This window comes from Oryzias latipes, chromosome 20, assembly GCF_053564925.1.
Source record: "Oryzias latipes strain Hd-rR chromosome 20, Olatipes_Hd-rR_3.1".
Lineage (NCBI taxonomy): Eukaryota > Metazoa > Chordata > Actinopteri > Beloniformes > Adrianichthyidae > Oryzias > Oryzias latipes.
Window position 1 is genome coordinate 25,839,635 of NC_136256.1, and position 25,280 is coordinate 25,864,914.

General features: G+C 41.0%; 1 protein-coding gene across 8 annotated transcripts in view; it reads right to left on the reverse strand.

The window, feature by feature from the left end:
• Positions 1–25,280, reverse strand: part of tmem108 (transmembrane protein 108) — a 47,915-nt gene that overhangs the window by 12,666 nt on the left and 9,969 nt on the right. For 5 of the 8 annotated variants that reach the window (XM_020712434.3, XM_020712438.3, XM_011489054.4 and 2 more), the window contains one exon: positions 6,289–6,372. In XM_020712434.3, the coding sequence (XP_020568093.1) occupies positions 6,289–6,328 (40 nt within the window). In that variant the 5' untranslated portion in view covers positions 6,329–6,372. Of the gene's footprint in view, positions 1–808; positions 910–6,288; positions 6,373–10,652; positions 10,773–25,280 lie in introns of those variants that run through there. The other 3 variants (XM_020712435.3, XM_078938484.1, XM_078938485.1) reach the window with 2 other exon arrangements.

Below are 25,280 nucleotides of genomic sequence, written 5' to 3' on the forward strand. Positions count from 1 at the left end.
GTCTTCTAAAGTTGACACAGTTTCCCGTGTTTCTGTGAGAATTAAAGAACACGGCTCTTTTTAAATCAGTTAAAGTTTTGTGTTTTCAGCAGTAGACGTAAATAAAGAATCACAAATGCAACAAAAAAAACATTTTTTTCCCATAAAATGTCAAGGTTCAATTTCCTATCTTTAAATCTGGCAAGATCTAAAGATAAAAAATAACTAATGAATTCTTTCTCCTGTTAACAATATATATAACTCTCGTTCCTCACTCAAATTGCTTCTTTATGTCCCTAGATTCCTCAGTGAATTAGGAAAAACAGCCTTTTCCTTTGCTGCTCCGCTTTCCTGGAATACTATTCAAAACTCTCTGCATTTAAGTGACCTTATTCCCTTGAATTGTTTTAAAGCAAAACTTTCTGAGCTCTTAAAAGAAACATGCACATGTCACCCTTGACCTATCTGTACCACTTTTAATTAACTTATTAGTCATTGTCCTACTGTTCATTTCAATTTTTTTTGCATTTGTATTTTGTAATGTATTTTTATTCAGTTGTTTTAACCGTACTTTATTTTGTATTGATGCCCTTTGGCCCAGGTCTCCCTTGAAAAAGAGATGTAGTCTCAATGGAATTTTCTGGTAAAATAAAATAGAAAAAAACTATGTACAGTATTATGGTATGTCCTTTGAAAAGAAAAGAAAAAAAATCAGAAAAGGAAATTTTTTTTTAAAGTACACACAGATCATATTTTTTGTCTATATTAGAGCAAACATAGAAGGAAGATAGACATGACTGTCTATTTTCCTCGGACTGCGAGATCTCACCTTGTGGGGTGTCAATGATCCTAAGAAAGGTGAGGACTCACCCCAGCACTCCACAGGAGCAGGTCAATACCCGGAAAAGAGCTGGGACCACCGTTTCCGAGGTAACACACTAAGATGTCATGGTATGAAATCATGGAAGGTTCCCCTGCTTAAACCAGCACAGGTCTAATGTTTGCCAATGACCATTTGGATGATCCAGAGGAGTTAGAGGAGATGGTCATGTGAAGGAACAACAAACGTCGGTTCTAAACATTGGCAAACCTTGCAGCCCTTTATTTTGTCTTGCCGACAACACAGAGGGAACCGATCAAACGCAGACAGCAGAGGGGACGCGACAACAGATCAACACCAGCGACGCTCTCTGTTGGACTCCCATAATTTGACTCCCAAAATGGTGGCCCCTAATTGTTATGCAGGTGCTGTGACATCACGTGCAGGAGTAGATAATGGTCTATAATCTCTTAATTGAGTTTTTTTGTTTTGTTTTTTTGTTTGAGTTGAACAGGCAAGTCTTGGTGCGGATCTCCAGATGTTCTCTAGGCTGAAGACGACTTTGTCTTGCCTTTCTAAAGCAAGTTTTTACGTCCATATCTATTCCTCCCTGTTGTGTCACCACACTGCCTAAACACGTGTAGGTCTCCATTATTTTCCAGGTTGTTGCTCTGGAGCTTCACTAGCTCTGTGCTGGCAGAGTTGATCTTCAAGATCTTGGACTTCTGGGGGCAGATATGGAAGCCGTCTTGTCCTGCATTTGATGTTGGCATCTGTCCTACACTCAAATGATAAAATTCAAGGCCAGATTTCTTTTTCATTTGGCCGTGTAATTTATGGGACACACAGCTGTTATCCCCGTCCCGCTGGCCTCCTATCTGCACCACCCAGACGATCGTCTCAGAATAGCACAAGCTAATAAAATCGCGGCCAAAATCAACGATGAAAAAATTAGCATGAGATGATGCCCTCGTTCATGTGACTAATGTGCTTCGCAATATGCCAACGTGGAATTTATTAGGGAGGGAGTGGATGCGGGGAAAGCTGCGGAACGAGGCTGTTCTGAATGCACGGGATGCAGTGACATTTGTGGAAGTCCAACACTGATGCCATCGCAGACATCAATAAATCATGCTGCAAAGCAGGATCCTGTGTGCTGATCCAAAGCAGGCTTTGTCTCAACCAATCCTTCACTTTTAGGCTCTATGTCAGGGGCCAGAGTGGCGGTCACTCCATCTCAGCCCCCCCCCCCCTTCAGCAGAGTGGCAGACGACACGTCTTACTCACTTTTTGCTCACGCTGACATGCAAAGACTCGTTTCCTGACTCCGGGAGCCGAATCAATCATGCTTAAGGGTTAGGCGTGCAGCGTCCAGGCTGTTGTTGGTTATTCTTGAGGGGGGGCTGTGTGCTCAGGAGGCTGGGGCATTTATCACACCAGGGGTCACCTCATGCTACATGCAGCTCTTGTGTGCAGAGACAACCTGCTTATGAGGCGAGTTCTGGCCGCTGGTGCTGCATCATCATGCGAACAGCTGGCTGTGGCGCCGTTTGCCCTAAAGCCTCTGCCAGTCACACAACCGTCCATCCATTAGAGACGTTGTGTCAGTTTACACCTGAACTGTGCCTCTGCACAGCAAATCTGTAGGAAATCACGAGGAATTTATGAGAATTAAAAGCGTCACGCTACACCTGAAATCATTTTATCTAATTATATTTTTTATTTACCATCTACTCAAAAGTCCAGAAACAGGCATTGAGTTTCATGGTCTATGATCCACAAAGTATTTATTTTGGAAGAGATCATTTCTGAATAAATTACTGAAAATGAGGAAGAATTGTATATTTTAAAGCTAGAAAAACAGTTTGAATGCAGTTGGCAGAAGATGATCACCGAAGACTCAAAACCTAATACTAACACACCTGCCAAAGTTTAAATAATACTACTCACTAGTTGGTGGCATTTTATTTTCTTTAACTTGTTTTATTGCATTCTTTTATGTACTTACCAGTACTTAATCCTTTTATTTTTTAATTTTTGCCTTTTTTAGATTGTAAAGCACTTTGGTGCCCTGAAATATAGAAATATTCATTCCTGGATTCATTTTAAATAACCTTCAGGAAGGTCTGGTATTCCTCTGACGTGAAATGGTCTAAATGCGTTGTGCACCTCGTCGGGCGTTTTCCCTCCTGCATATAGGGGGATAGAGGATAAGATTTAAAATATTCTGAGCTGATTTTCCTGTTATTGTTTCTTTATACTTTTTCAAATCTGATGCACTTTTCAGGATCTTTTTCGAACCGTTTAGCTAAATTTTCTGTAATAGCCTTATTTGTTTACAACACTCAATGTCAAATAGTCAAAATTCCAATTGTTTCTGGGTAGGTTTGTCCCACCACCCCTAGTAAATGACATTCTAATTAACATATTATCTATAAAGGAAGTTCTGAACTCCTGAAGTCAGAAAATTTGCAAATGTATTTTTTGAGACTGGCTCAAAATGGAAAATCCCACCAAGTAACATAAAGGTTTAGCCAAAGAGAGTCAACTTTATTTCTTCACAGAAATAACTTTATGACAGAGGGAGGGAGGAGCAGCAAAGATTTTAATTTGGGGGATGAGACGCCTCATCTGTGGCACTATTTTTAGCAAACAAACAATCCACTGACTTGTTTGTCTGACAACCAAAAGGCCACCGAGCTGCTGCATCCAGCAACACTTCAACCACCAACCAGTTTATCCGCATAGAAGCTTCTAGGAAGACAATTGTGGAGCATCATCTCCCCAAAAGCACAAACAGACAAATTCCTTTGGTTTGGCTCCTGGGTGTGTTTGTCTGCCACTTTGGGCAGAGCGTCTGTCCCACGGGGAGACCCAGACAGATAGGGCCCATCCTGTGGAGTCCTGGTGGAGGCCTGGATGGGCGCGGCGGTGGAGAGGCGGAGCCGAGAGGACCTCACAGATGTAAGAGCAGCGATAAGAGGCAAAGCTTTCGGAACAGCATAATAGCTTCCTGTTTGAAGGCTCCGAAAACTGTTTGTCAGGTTCCAGCAGCTTTGAACGTGCTAATCTGGGAATCAGACGGAGGGAGAATGAAGGGAAAACAAGCAGAACAAAGGCGTTTTCTGCTGTTTACTTAGGTGATGATTTAGCTGCTGGGACAGCAGCAATGGACTCCACAGGAAGGAGAGACATTAAACAGGAAGATGTCTGGAATCTGGGGGGAAAAAACCGAAGCACGCGCCACAATCAAAGATATATTCCTGTACTTACAGGAACATTTCCAGGAAAAGATTTAAGGATTGGCAAAGCCTTTGGGCCACTCTCAGCTTTTATAAAATCACAAAACAATATTTTAATAAGAATATAAGAATTTTTATTCTTCTTTTCCCTTTAGGGGTCGCTACAGCAAATCAGCTTCCTCCATCTAACCCTGTCCTCTGCATCCTCTCCTCCTAAGTGAATTAGCCTCTGTAGTACTTTTTATTGGCATGAAACCGTACTGCTGCTCACATATGTTCCCTTCTACTCTTAGTCTAGCTTCAACGACTCTGTCCCATAACTCCATTGTCTGTAGTTGCCACAACTCTCCCTTATTCCAAAACAAATGGGCACCGTCAGACCTCACCTGCCCTGCCATCTCTCCTAGACACTTCCACAGATACATCATCAGGACCAAGTGCCTTTCCACTCTTCATCCTTCATCTTGTTACTTCCTGCTCCACCATAGTCACCTATCCTATTCTTCCTTCTCTCTGATTTTCTTCATTCTTTCCATCTTTCCATTACAGAACTGACACCCGTCAATACGTCACCATCCCTATCTTTAATCACCCTAACCTGCTCTTCGTCCTTCCCATTTCTTCTTGGAAGAATTAAATTAATAAATTTGGGCATTTAAATATGTAAGGGATAATGCCCGATGGGATGTGCATAATCAGAAATTATTGGACGACGCAGAAGCCTCAGACGGTTCATTTCCAGTCATTTCAATTTGTAGCAAATCAGAATTGAGAAGTCAGCCGGTATAAAATAGGATCACTTTCTTCTGTCAGACTCCTTCCGTTTATTACTTTTTATTTGGAGATATTTTTTATTCCCAGTGGTCTTTAAATCATAATGCCGTTTATAGGCAAACGTTTTCTAGGACATAGCTTCTGTAGAGCGGCAGGAGTTCATTGGACATTCACAGCGGAGTTGTGGCCGCCCCCCCCTCCCTTTCTTGTTGCTGAGAGTTCTCTCTTAAACACCATTTTCATTGGATTGGGAACTTATGAACAATAAAAAAAATAAAATAAACAACAGTTAAAAGAAGTGACTATTTGGTTTTTGGTCTATTCTTTTTAATCATGATGTGTACACGCGCGTGAAAGGAGCCCAACATTTTTGCTTGAACGCCTTCAACAGTCTCAGCTGTTCTCCGCTCAAACCTCAGCTGGAATACCAACTGCGTGCGGCGAAGCAAAGCGGCCACAATAAAAAGAAAATGAGACTCTATTATGGCTGGAAAGAGTCCACACAGCCTCAACCGGAGCGTGTTTTTTGATGTAACTGCTGCAGCAGCGTGACCTCCCTCCACCTCTGCTGCAGCTCAGCCACGCAGAAGTCCAGGTTATCGCTTTTGAGGGACTAAGGTGGATTTGTCAGGCGCTTTTTGAACTGTCATAAAGTCCCCCCCTATATTCCACATTCATGTGGCGTTCTCCACTGGTCGCCTGCCCCAGCTGTGTGGTTGGAAACTAAGAACTGCAAACATCCGAGAAGACATGAGGAGATACAGCTGCAGAATGCTGAAAATCAAATAATTTTAAGATCTTTGTGGATTATTTTGAATTAGACAAACACATAGAAGCTTGTGGAATTGCAAAACAAGCTGATCTTTCTAGTCCAGGTCATTTTATTTGACATTAAAACACTTATAAGCCTTTTTCTTGGTTGCTAAACTGTCACGATGCTTTAAGAAGAGTTTTAAATTGCCTTCGGAGTTCATTCGGGATAAAATTAGTTTTTTTTAACCTTTTGGTTTATTCCAAATAGGTGCCTTCAGATGGTGTTCGGTGCATGTTAGTCATTTCTCTGAGCTTCAGACGGTTCTGTGTAGGAATCGTGTCCTGTTCCTGATTAATTCATGTTTTTAAAGTCTCATAAAGGAAGGAGCTTTGATCTGGAGACTCCAGGATTGTTCTAGAGACTGAATGCAACACTTAAAATTGACCCCAAAACCTCCGAAGTATGTGTGACCTTTCCACAGAGGCCGCGGCATCCTCATCACCCGGGGTTGGACTTGTCACCATGGTAACTGGTTCAAAGGAAGACAATCTGGTTCCTTGCTGTGATGGTGGCACCAAGTTTACGTTATTGACGGACGGTTTATTTTGTTTTTTTTTTTATTTAAAAAAAAGCTGCCCCCCAGCATGCATCTACCAACAATTAGGAGGTGCCGGACACCCCGCCACACCCACCCCTGCCAACTCATTACCCCCACTCACTCAGCAGCTGGCAGCGCAGAACCTGCAGGCTTGTCTTCATGGTATCATGTGATCCGGCTCCTCTTCTCCAGGGCTCATGGTTCTCTGCACAGAGAAGGAAGGAAAAGGTGAAACTTAAAAGCTCGCCCCGCTCAGGGTCAGGCGCCGCCGCGGTGGGCTGTGATCACGCCCGGCCGTCAAGTTTCAGCCGAGCTGACACAGAGAAGGACGAAGGGATTTCAAACGGTCCTGCTTAACCTTGACAGTTTAATCCCGGTTACGACGGCCGCGCCTCGCAGCAGATAATGAGAATGACATAAAACACACGTTTCACAATAGGCCGTCATCCTGCAGACCGGAAGGTTGACGGTTAAGCTAATCATGGATCATCTCTGAGCATGGAAAGCTGCCGCATGTACATCACTGAGCGTCCAACTCAATCATTTCTGGCCACTTTTATCTTCAACAAAAGAAATTCTATAAAACTAAATCTATTTGGTTTTTACTCTACGTGAGTCGGTCCATTCAAATCTGCCCCTTCAAAGTAAATTACATTGTTTGTTGTTTGCAAAAATTAATACATGTCAATGCTTTCCTGTTTTGAACATTTTAAAAGACTTTTTACTCAAATTAAAAGTAATTTATAAAGCACTTTTCATGCAACAGTAACACAAAGTGTTTTACAGGCTTTATAGTTGATTGAAAAAGGTTTTCATTTAAAAAAGTAAGTAAAGTCAAAGGTAAATAAGTAGTTAAGTAAAAAAAAAAGGTTAACTAACTCAAACTTTATTTAACTCATTCAGTTGAAGGACAGTGTATAAATCACAAGCCGAGAATATTTTGACATGTTTGAGTGAGTCTTGTTCAAGAATACAGTAAGGGTCACTGAATTAGCTCAGGTGTGATATTTATTACTTTGGCTAATACATTTTCTGGCTGAGATGGTTTAAAAACGGTTAAAAAACTGTTTTTTTTTTTTTTTTATTCATTTCTGCATGACTTTGTAGTACTACTACATTTGCTACATTGGGATGGTCCTATGTGATAAAGGGTGTCTTTTATTTTGAAAGGAAGTCATGTGGACCTCTGTGAGAATTATAAACTATTTTGTAATGGAAAAAGGGTATTTTCTTGTTTAATTACACCAGAAAAATAATTTATTTACTATTAAATGTGTGGGTTGTTTTTTTCCAAAAGGGGATGTGTTGAAAGTTGCATAAAAACTAACATAATTTTCTATATTTGCAGTGTTGGGGTCACTTTTCCCAGAATTCCTTTAGAAAATTAAAATAAATAAATAAATAAATAAAACCCTTTTTGGGGACATTGAGTCTAGTTTTCCATTTGAGCAAAGTAACTACACATCTAAACATATTCATTAAAATGCACTAATTAAATAATTTATTGAATAAAAACATGAAATGTTTGTTATTCTTGTTGAAGGCACACATACAGCAGTTCTTATGTTTCAGTTTGTGGACTTTCTGCGCTCTATTTTACATAACTAAATGTATTTTTTTAGGTTCAGGTTCGAAAATAGCTTTATTTTGGTACCAATTATGACTTTTTTTGGGGGTAACTTTGCCCTTTTAGGTTAAATTATTATTTTTGAACCAACAAGGAAAGCCCTGACATTTAAAAATCAGGGTCTGTGAGTCAGTTTGAAACTTTTTATTGAGCAAAACCAACATAAACATCTGTAAAAACACAACATTTCATTCCATTGCTACGCCGATGACACACAGTCTTATGTAAAAATGGACCCCAGTGTCACCCTAACTTTTTCTGCCCTCCAAGTCTGTCCAGAAGAGATAGAGGCATAGATGGCTGAAAAACTCACTCCAATTCAACAGCAACACCTAACCAGATCAAAACGTCCTCCATCAAAAGCATTCTGGATTCTGGTCACAACTTCTGCTCTCTTCACCAGTGGTAAATCTTGGTGTCAAAATTGACTCCTTCTAGATAAAATGTAGTATTATTGTTACTATAAATGAACAAAACATGGATTTAACGTGCAGTTAGTTCTGTAAAAATAAAACAGATGAGGTTGCCATCTCACTGCAGTAGCAGAAAATGGCTTTTTCCAGAGCAGCGGAAACCATCCGAGACCTCCACAGTTCCACCGCGTGGATCTGCAGGGATGGAGGGCATCCTTGCTGTGGTTTGACGCTTCATGAATTGAATACGGGAAGAAAAGAGAGCAGCTGATTCTGTCTGTGGTGGTTATCAGAGCCCCCACACCTTCATGAGGAGAACACACAAGGGGGGGAGGTGAATGGAGACGAGGGATTCATTTATTATCAGTGAGAAAAGGGTTGTTGTTTTTTTTAAACCGAATCTTTGGTTCAGGTAAACAACATTCCAGTTCAGATCTTTCCTTAACGGTGGGAGGTCGCGTCTACAGATGAGTTTGTTTTGTTGAGAAAAAAACACCCAAAAAATGTTGGAAACCAAAAAAAGAAAAGGCAAGCTCGGTTAAAACTGAAGCTGCTGTGAGTTTGCCAAATAAAAGTGAAAAGAATATTTTTTTTCCCTCTAACACAGCTGTTTACCGCCGTGGCAACATCTGTCAACAGCTGCTGCAGTATTATGACTTATGAAGAAACGCTCCACAAGCCAAGATCTGTCACTCATCTCAAGACCCTCAGGGAGCCGTGGGTGGAATTTATTGACATTAAACCGTGAAATTTGAGACCGCAACCAACTGAAAATATCTAACATGTATTTTGTCTGGTTTAAATATTTGACTTGATTTAAGTCAAAACTAAACAACTTTTCAGGAAGACGTTTTAGGATAATAAATCATAAATATCTTGTTGAGTTATTTGATCTTGAAAACTTGTAATTTCTAATAAAACAAGATTTCTTTTTTAAACTTTACATAATATTTTAAGCAGAAGTTTTATTTTTAATGGTGGGTGCTCTTGTTTAAGAAACAGATTTACTTGATTTAGAGAAACTGAAATTGTTTTTTTTACTCATACCAGAATAAAAGTATTTAACAACAGGAATGAATTTTGACAGAACGCATATGTGTGACTGTAAGGATAAATTTATCTTAAAATGTGTAATTCTAGTCCCACTAGAAAGAGAACACAACTTTTAAGGTAATCACTAAAAAAAAGTAAAATTATCAGCTACTACATACATTTTGCGCATTTTCCACAAATTAAATTTCGTTTTTTCGCGATTCCTGCGTGATATTCGTAAGTCATGAGTGTTTCTTGCGTTCGTCGATGTGCCAAAATGTCTGATGAGCGACGGCTGGATCAATGCAATCTTTATGTGAATTTGGTTTTGAGATGTTCAAAATTTTTGATGGATCTAGAATTACGCAGTGAAAAAAACTTAGAAAGGTGTAGAGCAAAGAAAAGTAAATAACTTCAAACCTGGTCAAATATCTTGAATGTCCAAAAACACGGTTTTCAATCTTTACAACAGGGGGTTCTCAAAGATTTTGTAGCGGAGGGCCAAATTAGACTGGGGGCCAATTTTGATGAAGCTGGTTTAATAACGATCAATTAGGATTTATTAATCCTAATTAATCTTCCCACGGGCCGCCATCGGCCCCCGGGTCGCACTTTGAGAACCCCTGCTTTACAAGGATCAAATAGTTTTCCGTTTACTTTGCGATGATTATTGTCAAGAACTTAAGGACTGTTGAAACGCATGAAATAGGATACATTGGGGCAAAAGGCGTGAATAAACATACCTAATTTAAGATATTAAACTCTTCTTTGGAGCAATACTTACTCATATTAAGTTTATAGTTATTTTGTCCTATAAAAGCAGGAACCTCACAATTTATTTTAAGAAATCTTACCAAGATTTCATCACTTAAAGGGAAAAACATCTAATATTCTATATTTTGGCGTTTTTTCCAGTGTAAGCGGGAAGTCTATGGCACGATCCAACGCCGGTTTGGTTCATCTGAGGTGTAAAAGTGGCCGATAAAGAGGAGCTGGGTCAGAGTACATCCAGATCCACGTGGGTTAAGGAAAAATTCACTTCTGATCATTATATCTACCCACAGACCGATTACTCACTTCCAGGCTGAAGTCGAAAGAAAATAACGTGTCTTTGACGTCAAAATAGGAGAGAAAAAAGGCTGCATGAGACATAAAAAAAAAAGAAAAGAGCGACACTAAAAAGCAAAAGAAAACAGGTGGAACCTGGTTTGATTTGATGCACGCTGGCATTTTGTTGGTTCCCTTGGTTTCAACGAGAGAAGGAAAAAAAAAAAGTTGCATGGCAACGGACATGCACACAGATGGCAGCCATCACCATAGCAACTTCAATGGAACATTAGAGTAAATTCTAATTCATTCACAAGGACAGTTTTGGGGGCTGAAATACTATGGGGGGAAGAAATTCTCACTCACCGAAGACTGAAGACGAAAAACTGTTACACTGTCTGTGGGACTGTGTGTAGGATTTATGGCCCCGTCCCTCCTGGACTGTACCTCTGAATAGTGAATTTGGGGGGGCAAAGCCAAGGTCACCTGAGGAGGCAGAATAAAATAAGCCTTCGATTTGATTGCTCTGCGGCCACCAGCCGCAGGGACAACAATGCTTTTAATTTTGGACTTCCTTCCATTCTGTTATAATGCATCGGGGGACGTGTGTGTGTGTGTGTGTGGGGGGGGGGGGGGGGGTCTGGCTGCTTGCCCACAAATGCTGCAGCCTGAGAGCTTTTCCAAGAGGAGGGGGGTGTGGGGGGGAAGGGGAGTGTGGGAGTCGACGACAGCGGTGTTGTTCTCTCGCCGTGGACTGATAACCGGCGCTCTGGCAACAACGCCTCAAATCCGGCGATTCCTTCTGGTTCCAGCTGGAGAGCGGCGCTCTCACGCCTCAGCCGTCGCCGCGGAATGGAAAAAATCCGTGAGCAGCTTGAGCCTGAAGAGGCGGCAAAGCAAGGAGCACATAGGAATAAAGATCAAAAGAAAGACTTTCTGTGGGGTGAAGCACTTTCAGCAGCTCCTCAGTGTCCAAAAAAACGGCATCAAAGCTCCGCCTTGATGTGATCTCAGAAAGTTTAGCTCCATTTCAAGTAATCCAAAAGCAAGTTTCCCTTCGCCATGCCTTCCATCTTTACTCGGGGGACGCTCTCTCAAAAGGGCGTCCATGTTTCCACTGATGTTCTTTTAGTCTTTGATCAAAATCAGCAAACATTCCCTGATAGCAGTGGAGCTGCAGTTCTGCTCAATCTAAGTAAACATGCGAGGCTGCTGATGGCTGGATGGTGACCTTTTGTAGTCGTATGGCTCGAATACCCAAACGCTGAAGCTTCCTTTGCAGCGGAGAAGCCGATTCCTGTAGACGTTGACGCAAATCATTTGTAGCATCGACACACAGGAGACTGCTGAATCTTTGGGATTGTGAAATCAGCTGGTATGTTCTCGCATGTTTTCCTGTTGTGTATCAGACTCCAGTTGGCTCATCCGTGCCCCTGTACCTGACCGTTTACCTCGCCTTTGCTCCCGCTCCTACACCTGGCTGTGGATTCTGCCTCTGGCTCGTCTCTGCTCTGTTCCTACACCTGGCTGTGGTTCCTGTCTCAGGCTCGACTCGCGCCGTTGACTGTCCCCCCAACCACGGCTGCATGAAGCTCGTCTGCTGGACTTTATATATGTAGTTGTAGAGTTAGATAAGTTAATTCTTCTCTTTGAGTTCTGGTAAATCGCCTGTCCGTCCTGGGGGAGGATCCCTCCTTCATGTGGGCACCCCTGAGGTTTCTTCGTTTTTTCTGGAATCCGTTTTTTTAGGAGTTTTTTTCTTCCCTAAGGGCAGGGATGTCAGTATAGCTTAGTCAGTTTGTTAGTTCATTTTAGTATTTTCCTATTGAACTCTTTGTATTCATGATCCTTTTGAGGTCATGTTTTACTTCGAAGCCCATCGAGACGACTGCTGTTGTGATTTTGGGCTATACAAATAAAATTGAATTGAATTGAATTGTACGGTCCCACGGACTCATGAGGGTCACGTGTCACCGTATGTATATGATATAAGTCTGGCTTTAACACCTGCTCTAGCACGAGGTCAGGTGACCCGCTTAACGAGGGAATAACTGGACAAATGGGACCAGTGACCGGTGCTAGTTAGCCCTTGTGCTACCCTATGACCCCACCCTTCCATTGACATGTTCTCCCTACCATGACAAAGGTGGATAAAGGTGGAAAGATTTCATGTAATCTATGGACACCAGTGAAGATCACAAATCATTGAAGAAAAAAGGTTCAGCGCACTGTCTAGTGGGTCTAGATGACCCAACTCCCAATGGTAAAGTGCCTAGGATAGCACAAGGGTTAAGGGCTATCACGGGAGTTTGCTAAAGCCTTAAGCCTCAGTCCCAACTGCCCTTATGGGTGGATACGGGCTGCCCGTGGGGCAAAAATACAGCGTGCAGATGGCCCAAACATCAAGATCGTAGACGCCTCAATGAGCCCGTAGAGCGAAAAACATTTTTCCTACAGGGATGGTGTGAGTAGTGAACACTTTTACATCAGGCAAGGGTAAGTGAGGGTGAAGGAGGTGTCGTACAGATTTTTAAATTCTTTTTAATGCTCCCAAATCCTGCAGACTGTGCAAGGAGCCCATTAGTGCTGTTCATGGGATAAGTGCACGCTCCTTATGTGCAGTCTGACTGTTAGAAATAAGGAAATCGTGTGGGCACAAGCACATCCCGTATGTGCGTGTTCATGTGCGATCAGTAAGGACTCACCCTACTCTTATTAATAACTATAGTGTAGCGCAGGGGCAGTTTTATGTCTTAAAGCGTACAACTTACATCAGTCTTATGAATACTTCATGATACACTTACCAAGCAACACAACAATGATACATTCCATTTTCATCGTCATCTTTTGATTTATTTTCAAAGCTTTCCCAGTGGTCTTTTAATTATCATGATGTGGTTTTTAGCCAAAATAGAAAAATCTGTGTCGTTTTCTAAGACATAGGTACTGCAGAGTGGCAGGAAATCATTTGAAATGTGAGAATGTGTTGTGGACGGGATGGCACGGAGCAAGCCTTCCCCCACTTCCCATCATCCACTTGTCTACATGCTCTTTCCTTCTAGCTTACAGCACCTCACACTCCCAACCTAACATTAGTGGTACAGCAAAAATGGCGAACAATATTGGAGCTACCAGGCCGTACAGTTTAGATCCAGATTCCAGCTCAGACGAGGAAAAAAACAGACGTTCATGGATCTATTTGTCTTCAAGTGGATGCATCGGAATAGAGCGGAGCAGGGAGCTCGTCGATTGTAGTTTGTTCATAAATATTACAAGATTTTTTTCAACAGCATTTTTTTCATCTGCTCCTGATTCACAACGATTTGAATATACACTCAGAAACACATCTTAATCTTAATTTTCTTTACATATGTGCTCCATCATGAGAACATGAACATGTAAAAATCTCCATTTTCACCAGAGAGGGTCTTCAAGATGCAGCCACTCCTCTCTATGACCCTCCCTGGGGCCCGGACAACCCAAAAACCCGCAGTACCCGTACGGGTCAATCCCCGTATGGCAGCATGTCATTTACTAAATTACAGAGGATCAACTCAACTGTCTTTGGTTTGGATTTAACACCAGTTTGGACTTTAGTTCGGATTTACCCGAACAATCAACCTTTGGTGAGAGGATTTCTTTATTTCGCTTGGATTTCCGTTTATGGAGGACATAAAACTGAAAGTGTGCAGCCTTTAAGGGGAATTCTGGTTTGGATGACTTGAAGGATACTTGTTTACTCGGCACTTTTGCTTTTTTACTGTTGAAGAAATACAAAAGAAATAAGCCAACATCCAAATTTTGTTTTGTAAAATTGCCACTTTGTAGAATCTAAGAACCCTGTTATGAAAAAGGCTTCTGTCCTGCAGAAAACCGAAAAGCCAATAACAGCAATTCAAGCACCAGCGGGGCTGACCTTTGGGGCTTCGACAACTTAATTATCCAACCTGGATACACACAGCAACTACAAGTATTGATTGGATGCAACACTGGAGAACAACTGAAATGGGATCAGGAAGTTCTAGAAGAAGGCTTCCTGGTATCTCCTCCTCCATCCCACGACAGTCAGGCCAGGGTTTGGACAAGTCTCTGCTGCCGTGTGACAGCGGCTGGCAAAGGTTGTGCAACTTGTCATTCATCACTCTCACCTACCCTCTGGCCCTGCTTGCGACACAACAACACAACAGCCATTAAAAGAACATTAAGCTTCCGGCTTGCTGTTAATGGGACTGCAGAATAGATTCTCACTGTGCGGAAAAATGTAAAAAAAAAAAAAGACTGTATGTAAATATTTGTGACTGTTACAAATCTGATGCAATGCTATGAAACATCTGAAATCATAAAAAAATAAGAAAAAAATCCTTTTTATTTTTTTTACAGAGGCAGCAATAAACGATACTTTGGTTGTAAATGCCAAACATTGCCTTTCAAATCCCTTCTATATTAAGGTTGAATTTGTCAGTTCCTGTGCAGATTGGTGTCAAACTGCGCGTGAACGCAGAACAGTCCTTCTACATTTATGAGGGACTGATTCCAGAAAGACATTTCTGTAAATAAAGCTTCCTATTTGTGAGGATTCTGCTCTGATGTTTTCGGTTTTTGTCAGGTTCTGGTTTTTCTGTTAGCCTCACCAGGTTCCAGTTGTTCATCCCATGAATGAGAACTGGACTGGCGTTTCACATAGGAAGTACCCGTGGTTCCAAAAAGTCAAAATCCCATAGAATTCTATACACAAATAGACCACTATTACTCTGTCATTCTGGTCAGAATAACCACTGACACCTTTCTTGAACATCTCCTTGATAATCCCAATTTGATTTCATGATATTTTTCCTGTATGTCAAGGTATTCCAGCTATAAAACTGACCAATGAGATGGCTCAATAAAAGCAGGTGATCTTGGGTCGAACGTTTGAAGCGTTTGACCGATTCTCCTGAGCCCACTTTCAGTGGAAGGGGTGTGGCCTTCTGACATGCTCGCTGCTGATTGGAAAGAGTGGTTGCCATAGAAATGTAGACTCGTTGGACACGGACCAATCACGGCTGACTTAGGATGTCTGGTTCCAACATGGCGACGGACATATCGTGGAAAAATGACGACTTCATTGACTTCATTTTTCTATGGGTGACGTCTCGCTTGCTCAGTCCAGTTCACCATATACAGTCAATGGATCCACAGCTGTCTTCATTCGGTGAATTACCTACAGTGTATATAAGCGTCTGGTTTTCAGTTCTTCATGGTCAGGTCATCTGCTTTGTCACCGTTTTGTCTCTCTGTGGTAATTGTCCTGTTTAAGTTTCTTTATTAAATGTTTAACTTTTAATAAAAAAACGGATTAGAAGATGAATGAATGTTTTGTGGGCGAGAGCGAGTGTGTGAACAGAGAGCTCTCGGCAAGGGAAAATGACAGATTTTTTTTATTTAGTCTAAAAACTTCATAATCAGAATTAAAAGACCACTTTTAGTGGGACTTTAAGAAATTGACCAATCAAATGAGACCTGGTGTCTTTCTAAAGACCTAGGAAGACTAGATAAGACCACAGAGAACGATAAATATGACTGTTTTTAGAAAACGTAAAGACTTATGCCGCTGTGAAGGTAAATGAGATTAGGATTCGATCTAGCATCGCTGATTTGGTGAACAACACCTTCAAACTTCTTGGGCTGAAAGGGGACATTGGAAACCCTTTTTGTGGAATTGAATTGATGTTTGGCTCCGTCCTCTTCACAGATGAAGGAATCCCAACAACAGCAAAGCCTACGGAGTTGTGGTTGTCCGTCTGAGATTACAACGTCCTACAGATCGATGTGTGTACTCACTGAGCGAGCTGTCACATCACATCCACGTCTCGGCTCTTCCTCCTTATGTTAACATATCGTACATGTCAGTTTGGGAAAACTAGGACAGGGCAGAATTAAAGATGATGCACTTGCCAATAGTCGTTAATGGAGAAGGCATCACAGCATATGAGCCGCAGTGTGGGTTAGTCCCTGCAGGGTTGTTTTTTGTTTTGTGTGTTCACCTTAGTGGCCGCCGAAGCAGAATCTGAGCCTCACTTCACATGCAGCATGAACAACTCCCACCTGAGCTCAGGGCAGCCGTGGACAAAGCCAAACCTCTTCATTACTCATCACACACGTTAGTGGCTGAGGCAGTTCATGGGAGGAAGTGTGGGCTATGGGTAGGTGTGTGAATGACACACAAAGAAATAAATGGTAGGAGCACAGATGCCCTGCAGTCCATTTAGCAGCACCAGCCTCCTGAGGACCTCAGAGCTTCGTGAAAATCTAGAAACTCTCCGTCAAACGGCGGCACCGAAGTCCTTAAGGAGTCCAGGCGGCCCAGAACAAAAGCAAAGAGGAATTTCAAGTCTGCAGGGAGTCGGGTAAATCCAGTCTTACATCAGTCAGGATCCAGTTGAGTATTAAGCTTGATGGTTTGGGGATCAGCTGTGCGCAAACATTCATCCCAAACAAGATCAAATGACTGGAGTCTTCAAACTGCAGCCCATCATGCTGGACACTGAAATGTCCCACGTTGGAAAAGGTTACAAGACACAACTCTCACATCCCAGCAGTAGCGGTTTTAGGCACGGGCCATACGGGCGATCGCCCGGGGCGGAAAAATGACGGAGGGGCGGCGCCAGCGGCTCAGCTCTTGTAAAATACTTTATGCACCACTATTGGTTTACTTATATCACAGAGTTTGTAACAGCCTGAAACCTGGCGGAGCCCCCGCCCCGCAGCTGCGCTCCCTCCTGTCTTTGAGAAGTAGACGCAAATGTGTGTGAGAAGGAGAAGGGAGGGGGCGCGGGGTGAAGAAGGAGAAGGGAGGGGGCGCGGGGTGAAGGTTGCAGGCTGAGAGGTGAGCACGGAGCGCAAAACAATGCGCAAACCTGACTGGATCTTCTTCCAGGGGGGCAACGGTCGCGGGCCGCGGCTCAGTGCTTGATGAAAAAATAAAAATTGCGCCGCCATGTAGCGAATTGGCGCCCCTGGGTGCAGCTGCACGCGCTCCTTCTGGAAATGTTTGACGAACGGGGGGGGGGGGGGGGGGGGGGGGGGGCGCTGCGGGTATAAAAAGGTATAAAAAAATCATGCTTTTTTGGTTATTTTGGTGTGAAATGCCCAAATAAAAAATGGAAAAACAAAAAAAATTCTTCACTTAGATGACAGTTGGTTTAGTCGACAGACTTGATACCTATGTCAGGACATTTATGCTAAATGCAAAAACATCTGAAATATGGACAAAAAAGGTCAAAATTGGTTCCCAATTTAGAAAGAAAAGAGAAGAAGAGGAGAAAAGAGACAAAGAAAAGGGTATTATCGCATAGCTAGATGCACGTTTTCTAAATTCGAATGCTACCTGCCCTCCAACAACAACAACAACGTTGCAGAAGAAAAATCTCTTGTTTGGTCTATCATGACCAAAACTGAAGTAGGCCCAAATATTGCAAATAACGTCATTTTTAAGATATTTATTCTTAAATGTTTGCTCTGCCTTAACTTGTAACATTAGTTATGATTCGTGTGTCTGTCTGCTCTGCTGTAACACAAAGTTTGTGTTGTGTTTTATTGTTGTATATTAGTTCATAATGTTAAATAAGCTGTGATGGTAGCATGCTGCTGCTGCTGCTGCTGCTGCTGCTGCTGCTGCTGTTAGCTTTTCAAAACTCCAGTTGATCAAGTCATACCTGAGATCACCAATGTCTCAGGAGCAACTCACTAACCTGCTGTTGTTAGCATCAATCATTCAGGGGGGGAGCAGATTTCATATGATGACGTTATTGACAAGCTTGCATCAGGAAGGCCACAAAGGTTAGGTTTAGTTAGTGTTTTCTGTTCTTAGTGCCTCAGTTACATTTATTCTAGTGTGTTATTAGTGTGATTTGTAGTTTATAATATTTATTTTAGATTATTTATTTGTGTTTGATAAAATATTTCCCACTGTATTTTCAGTTACAATAAATGGACAAAGTGACTCTATTGGGGGGGGGGGGGGGGGGGGGGGGGGCAGAGGAGGGTCTCGCCCGGGGAGTAATTCAGGGTAGAACCGCCACTGCATCCCAGCTGGAGTTACGGTCAAGTCTGACAAAATCAGATACCTGACCAGGCGTTGTCGACACAATTGCCCTTGTGGGTCAGTAAAAAAACAACTTGACTTCTTTGTCAAAATGTTGGTCACCTTTTATCACATCCCTTCAGGGGTCGCCACAGCGAATCAGCTTTCACTGATTCACCCAGAGTTTTCTGACACAACACTGTATGTTATCCGGGCTGGGGACGGCCACGGGGAGACCCAGACGTGGGCTGTGGCTACATAGTTATGCAGTAGAGTGAAGGGTTTTGCCCAAGGACTCGCACTGGATGAAGCTCATTGCGTCCCCTGTAAATCAAACCCTGGTTTCCCACACGCCAGCCCTACGCCAGCCAACAGAGTCAACCGCCTAAAATAAAATAAAAAATTTAACTAAAAAATAGAAACTACACTTTGCAGTTTCACCAAAACTAAGAGCCCTGATTGGGAGGGAGGAGTCGTGAAACAAGTCCAAATCCAGTCTAAGTAATTATACAATATACAAATGATCTATTTCATGATCAAATATTGTCATAATATTGTAAATTAATCTATAAATTAGACTGGATTTAGCTTCAACAACAAGTTTTAAGTTATTTTAATTTATCTCTACAACTTTCCAAGCTTTTCTCAAAATCTAAAGAATTTTTTGAATCATTAGGAGCTAGGATCTAGAAGTAAGGAAATGATTCTTAAAATGAGTCAAAATCCTTTTGTTCCAAATTCTTGGCAATAGAGAAACTAGGTTTAAGACTCAAAGTCAAATTTTACTGTAATGTTTGGTTAAGGGATTATTTTAAAGTTAATTTAATGTTGACAAGTTAGACATGCAGAAATGTAGATTTATGGCTTAAGAATAAATGCTAGTTTGAGATTTTATGAGGATTTATTAAGATGGACCAACTAAGACTAAGATGGGAATCTCAATTTGTTCACGTTCTTCTAAAATGAGTCATTTTCTTTTATTTTACTAGTTTTTTTTGTAATAAAAATAAAATTCAATTAGGTTAATAAAAACTCATAATATATAACAATTTGCTTAGAACCACCAAAAAGAACCAACGTATTATTGGGATATAAAACACTATAACAGAACCGACAGGGCCAAATGATTTGATTTTTGTTTTTTCTTTTTCAAGTTCTTCAAATTTCAAGTATTTTGTCACTTTTTTTTTTGGATGCTGTTAATTGCTGCTGCCCAAAATGAAAAAAAAGAAGAAGTTTCTAATTAACTTTTAGAAACCCAGTGTAAAATTGCTTTTGGGTTCTCTAGGGTTTAAAAAGAGAGATGACTGAATTCAGCAGAGTCAATGGCTGTTTTCTTTGATGTTACACACATTTGTCTTCTAAATCTCAAAATAGAAAAGCTTTCTTTATTCTAATAATTTTATGAGAGGGTTTAAGTGAAAAAGATGAAATTGTTGACCTTGTCTGAAACTTTTGTTTGTGTTCAGCTCTTCTGCTTTCTTAAAGAAAAACTACGAAATGCTGCAGTTCCTCAAATCACCACTAGAGGCTTATTAGAAAAGGGAGCGATTTCCATGTGAAAAATTCCAGATTTACAATAAAAATAAACCAGTCAAAAATATTTTTAATATTTATTACTGTATTTTCTTTTGTTACGATCTCACTACATCATTTATTTTTACTCTTTAGAATCTTATGAAACAACATAGATTATCCATCAATATATTCACAGCTCTGACATTCTTTTCCGCATTTTTTCTTTTTTAAAGATTATAACCGGTTCAAATGTTTACTTTAAAAAAAAAAACCCATAACCTTCAAAAAAAAATCTAAAATGTTCAGCACATTTTTGTCGCCACATGTCTCAAAATCATCTCCTGAGAGTTATTGAGCCGGGCGACGACGGAGCCGAAATGGGGATGAAGCCCACCCTCGCCCTGTCCAAGCCGTAAATATCCCATCCCTCCATCTTTGCTTTCATCCCCTGGCGTCTCTCTGAGCAGCTCAGTGAGGATGAAGAGCAACAATATGACCTCATCTACACAGCTGGTTGGATTACTCAAAGCATGAACATATTTGACATATTGTCGAACAGGGTAAACAATAAAAGGGTTTTTTTCTCCTGAAGTTTGGGGAAAAAGGAAATCATCTGAACGACGACTCATCTCCCTCTGAGGCCGGCTGTCAGATTGATATGTAGAGTCGGTTTTTCCCGCTTTGCCACATTGATTATTTCACTGGAGCAGCTCGATGAGGCCACAGGAAGGAATAACCAGCACATAATCCTCCACCTAATGGGTGTCAAAGATCTACATTTACACTGGGAAAAATGGCTGGGGAGACTTCTGATGACCTCTGTGACCTCATCAATCAAGTCCTGTTTTACTTCCTCTCTGACTTAAATATAATGGAAACACTGAATTTTGCCTCTTTTAACCCTTCTGCTGTCTTGTGGGGTCCAGATGACCCCACTCCTGACTTTAACGTGCCTCGGAGGCACGTTAAAGTCAGGAGTGGGGTCATCTGGACCCCACAAGACAGTGCGGACCCCTAAGACACCACTAGGGTTAGATAAAAATGACTGAATGTGTGTGAAGCATGACTTTCAGAGGGATCCTCAGATTGAAGGCAAACTTTGCATAAATGCAAGGCTGATTTTCTGGAAGTGGGACGTCCGAAAGACAAGCCAGTGTGGCACAGGGCGGCTGCAAATAAAAAGTAATTCATCACTCCTTTACTGTAAAATCATTTGAATTTAGTCCACACGCTTCAAACAAAGCAGATATTTGCATCCCGCAGCAGTCCTGGACTCTAAGGACTTTTCACTATTCTCCTTTCTTGCTGCGCAAAACCTTTGAGAGCCGCCACATTCCCAAGACTCACTACATTTGGACACACTTAGTACCCGGTGAAAAGGAATTGTGGGCTTAATCAAAACACTGCAAATGCGCAAATCAAAACGCATAAGTTGAGAACCAAAACCAAAAATTTGCAACCAAAGCAAGATCATATTTCTCGGGTGCCAATTTCTTTCCTCGCCTTTATGAAATCGTCTTTTTGAGTTGCGCTTTTATTTTTTGCCGATTCTAAAACCTGTCAAATCAGCAAAACGCCAATCAAGGGGAGGGCAGTCGGAACGTCCCTGACATACAGTGTGCATTTTGATTCGCAAATTTGGGGTTTTGATGCGCAATACTTTAGGCGTCGAATTGACACCATAAGAAATCTTTTTTTTTTTTTTAAAGAATGGGGCCAAAATTTCTAATGAGAATAAAAAATAAACATAAAAATCAAAAACACTTTTGGCAGGAAGGTTTTGAAATTATTATAATAAAAATAAAAACCTTATTATAATAAAAAATGCTTAATCAATTATAGATGATGGTTAAATTGATTGATTTGTAATTATATTACTTCACTTGCTCCAAAAATGGATTCATGATTTTTCCTAATGAAACACAATTTGCACATATTTTTAACATTTGATACTTGATCAATTTATGCTAGGAACATTTTTGAAACAGTGTTATGTCTATTTTACTGATACAGTATTACTTTTAATCATATACATGATTTTTGTAATTAACATAATCTGCATATAATTTAGATAACTGACCTGCATTTTCCATGGTGATTTCTAAAATAGTTATGTCTAATTTTTACATAATAATTCAAGTACTTCATCTTTGTCATGTGATTTATTGATACTTAAGGATTCTTAATTCTGTCTGATAAAGTTATAAACAAACAAAGTATAACTCCTAGGAATTTCAATCTCTCGCCTTCTAACTCCTCAAGCCTCGTTGGGAAGCTTTTTGGAAAGACAATTGTTGGAATGAGAAGATGTGGATTTAGAACGACCTTACTGTGGCGTGCTCACAAAAGGGGCGTTCTTCTGTTGCTGTTTCTGTTTTGTTTGTTTTTTACCAGAAAATTTTAAAAATGTAATACACGATTCCCTGCCTCAAGCTAAACGAAATGATATGGCATTCAATATGAATAACAATAACAATAATAACAAAAAACCCTCGTTGCCAAGAAGATTCCAAACGGTCCTTTGGCCGATCCTTTTAAAAATGGCGTACACCTGTTCGTCACCCCAAGGCGAACAACAAATAGAATGGTTGCTATGGAGATAAAACCATCAGAAATACTGCCATGTTGAAAGAAGTCTTGTTTTTTTCTTTTAATGAACATGGTCTGAACAGGGTATCGGGGGCAGAAGGGTGGAGTGAGGAGTGCGTAGCAGGGTCAAAAGGGGACGTAAAGGGCGGATAGCGCCTTTGGGCCATACAACGCCGCTCGCAGCTCTTAATTAAAATGCTTTTTTTTGTTCCCACAGCATGATGCTGCCACTACCATGCCTGACTATAAATTGTTTCATTTCCTCCACTTTTCATTTCAGCTCATCAGAGGTTCATCTTATCAGGAGAGATTCCAGTGAGGACTTCAGACCACCGAGACCCGACAGCTGTACCAACAAAAAACATAGAGATCCAGAATCCCTGGAGTGTTTGTTAGAACTGACTCAAGAACAAAATGTTTGCCAAGTTCTTTTGACATTCAGTTCCTTTTGACACTGAAGCAATTTGGAGCCATGTTTGGTATTTGAAGAGAGTGAATACAATAAAACAGAAGCAGAATTCAGGAAAGACGTGGACGTCCTCTGAGATACCGATAAAAGGGGTGTTGTGTTTTTTTTTCTTTCTGGTATGGCAGCATATCAGGAGACATTTGAAAAGCTATTACACCTCGGTGTTTGTCCGTGGAGGTGCTGGCAGACATGCTGGTGGCCTAAATGCCTTTCAGGGAGTTCCACCTGCAGAAGTAGAATGACTCAGCAGGAGTTTGAGTGCTTAATCAGAATTCTCAACGTGAGTCAAGTCATGTTTTTTTGTGTTTGTCGTGTTTTTTTTTGGCTCACAAAGGATTGAATACTCAATTTGCTACATTTTAGAGGAGCATCTGAGCGGGGCATTAATATGAATTTATGCACAGACCTTTATGCTTGATTGTACACCCACGTTCAAATATCAAAAGAAAGAAAACACTTTGTGAAAAACATGTTTACCGCATTTTCTAAGCATATAATTTCGGCACAAACAAGAAAAAAGCCAAAACAATTTATTTTCACATTTTCTCCAACATCATCGTTTGCTCTGTTTTTCTCTTTTCATTGCTAAATTAAAAAAGTGCTTTAATTGTGATTTAGCAAAAGCAGATTTTCCACCAGAGACTTCAAGCAGAGAAGCAAACAGCAGAACAGAAAAAAGCTGAGCTGCTGCACAGCAATACCGGCTTCCCAGCAGGCACCTGGGTGACTGCAAGGCCGCTCGCTCCGAGCAGGTAAATCTTTAAAGAAGCACAACGATGCAAACCTTTGGCGTGATGGAAATAAAAGCACGTCTGCGGCGCCAACTTTAAAGTGCGGAAATACTTCCAAGTGCAGGTAACTGACAGAAGGAGCTGAACGAACATCAAAAGTTCATTCTAGGACTGCTGCATTGTTTCAATAAATAATGCTTTGATTGCATTAGGAGATCGAGTCTGTGCACTTCAAGGGCTTAATAAATGCAAATAAACAAAAAAAAATGTCCTTTGTTTAAAGTAAAAAAAAAAAATCGTGTTTTTCTTTTGCTCTGGGATTTCCTTAGAAATTTAACAAAATAAAAGTAGTTCTGAAGAAACAACAGCCTGGCGTCATTTGATCTTCTCTTCCAACAAATTGGTCATAAACACATCTGAAGCCATGAAATATTTAAGGGACAGTTCAGTGAACAACATTGACTGTATTTGAGGACTGGAGTGAGGGAGTGTGACGTCATCCATGGAAAATGGTTTCGTTCCGGCTTCCAAGTCCATTCAGTCGCCATTTCTTTGCAATTAGGACGCCACCATGTTGGAACCAGACGTTGCCAGTAAGCAGTGATTGATCCAAGCCAGTCTGACTCAATGACTGTATATGAGAACTGGAATGGGTGGCCCCTCCCCCTCCCAAACAGGAAGTTCCCGCTGACTCCAAGAAGCCCAAATCCCATAGACTTCTATAGAGTAATAAACAAAAAATTACATTGGTTGGAATAACCATTCTTGCTCTGATACCTTTTTTAATCATGTTCTAATGTTTAATCATCCTCTTTTTTTCCTGTTGTGCAAGTTATTCAGTTTATAAACTGACCAATTAGAAGCCTTAATAAAAGAAGGTGGCGCCTGCTGTCGGTCAAATCTGAAACATTTGACCAACAGATTTCGTGAATGTTTTGTGAAGTGGTAGGGGTGTGGACTCAGTTCTGATAGGCAGTTGCCATAGAATTGACGAATCGGACTGACCTATCATAGCTTACTAAAGACGCCTAGCTCTGACATGGCGGCGGCAGTATCAAAACCAAAATAGCCACTGAATTGACTTTATTTGGTTGGAGCCTAAAGTAAACTATTTTCTCTGGATGATGTCACAGTCGCTCGCTCCAGTTCTCAGATACAGTCAATGGTCTGAATCCTTGTTTCTATGGCAACCATTGGGCACAGTAAATTGCAAATTTATTGCTATCGCGACATCAAGCTGTGCAATTCACAGATCGCAAAAGACGCAGTAAACTGCTATGAATTGTTACCTTAAATGTGCCAAAACATTCTTATATAGCTTGTAATATTTAGGGGATCAAATAAATTGTGTGCATTTGACCAATCGGATGGACCCCATTTAGGTAATATGCTCGTCCCTTTTGTAGACGAGGGTCCTTTGGTCTATAATTTAAATCGTCTTGACGCTTATTTAAATTCAACTGTTGCAGTGAAATGGAAATTATGTTTTAGGTTGTTTTGCTATTTGTTCATGTATCGTAAGTTATAAGGCCATCGCAATATTGATCACTAATATCGCAAATCGCGAGTTTTTCCTCATATTGTGCAGCCTTAGCATCCACTTCTCTTCAATCAGGAATGAGCTC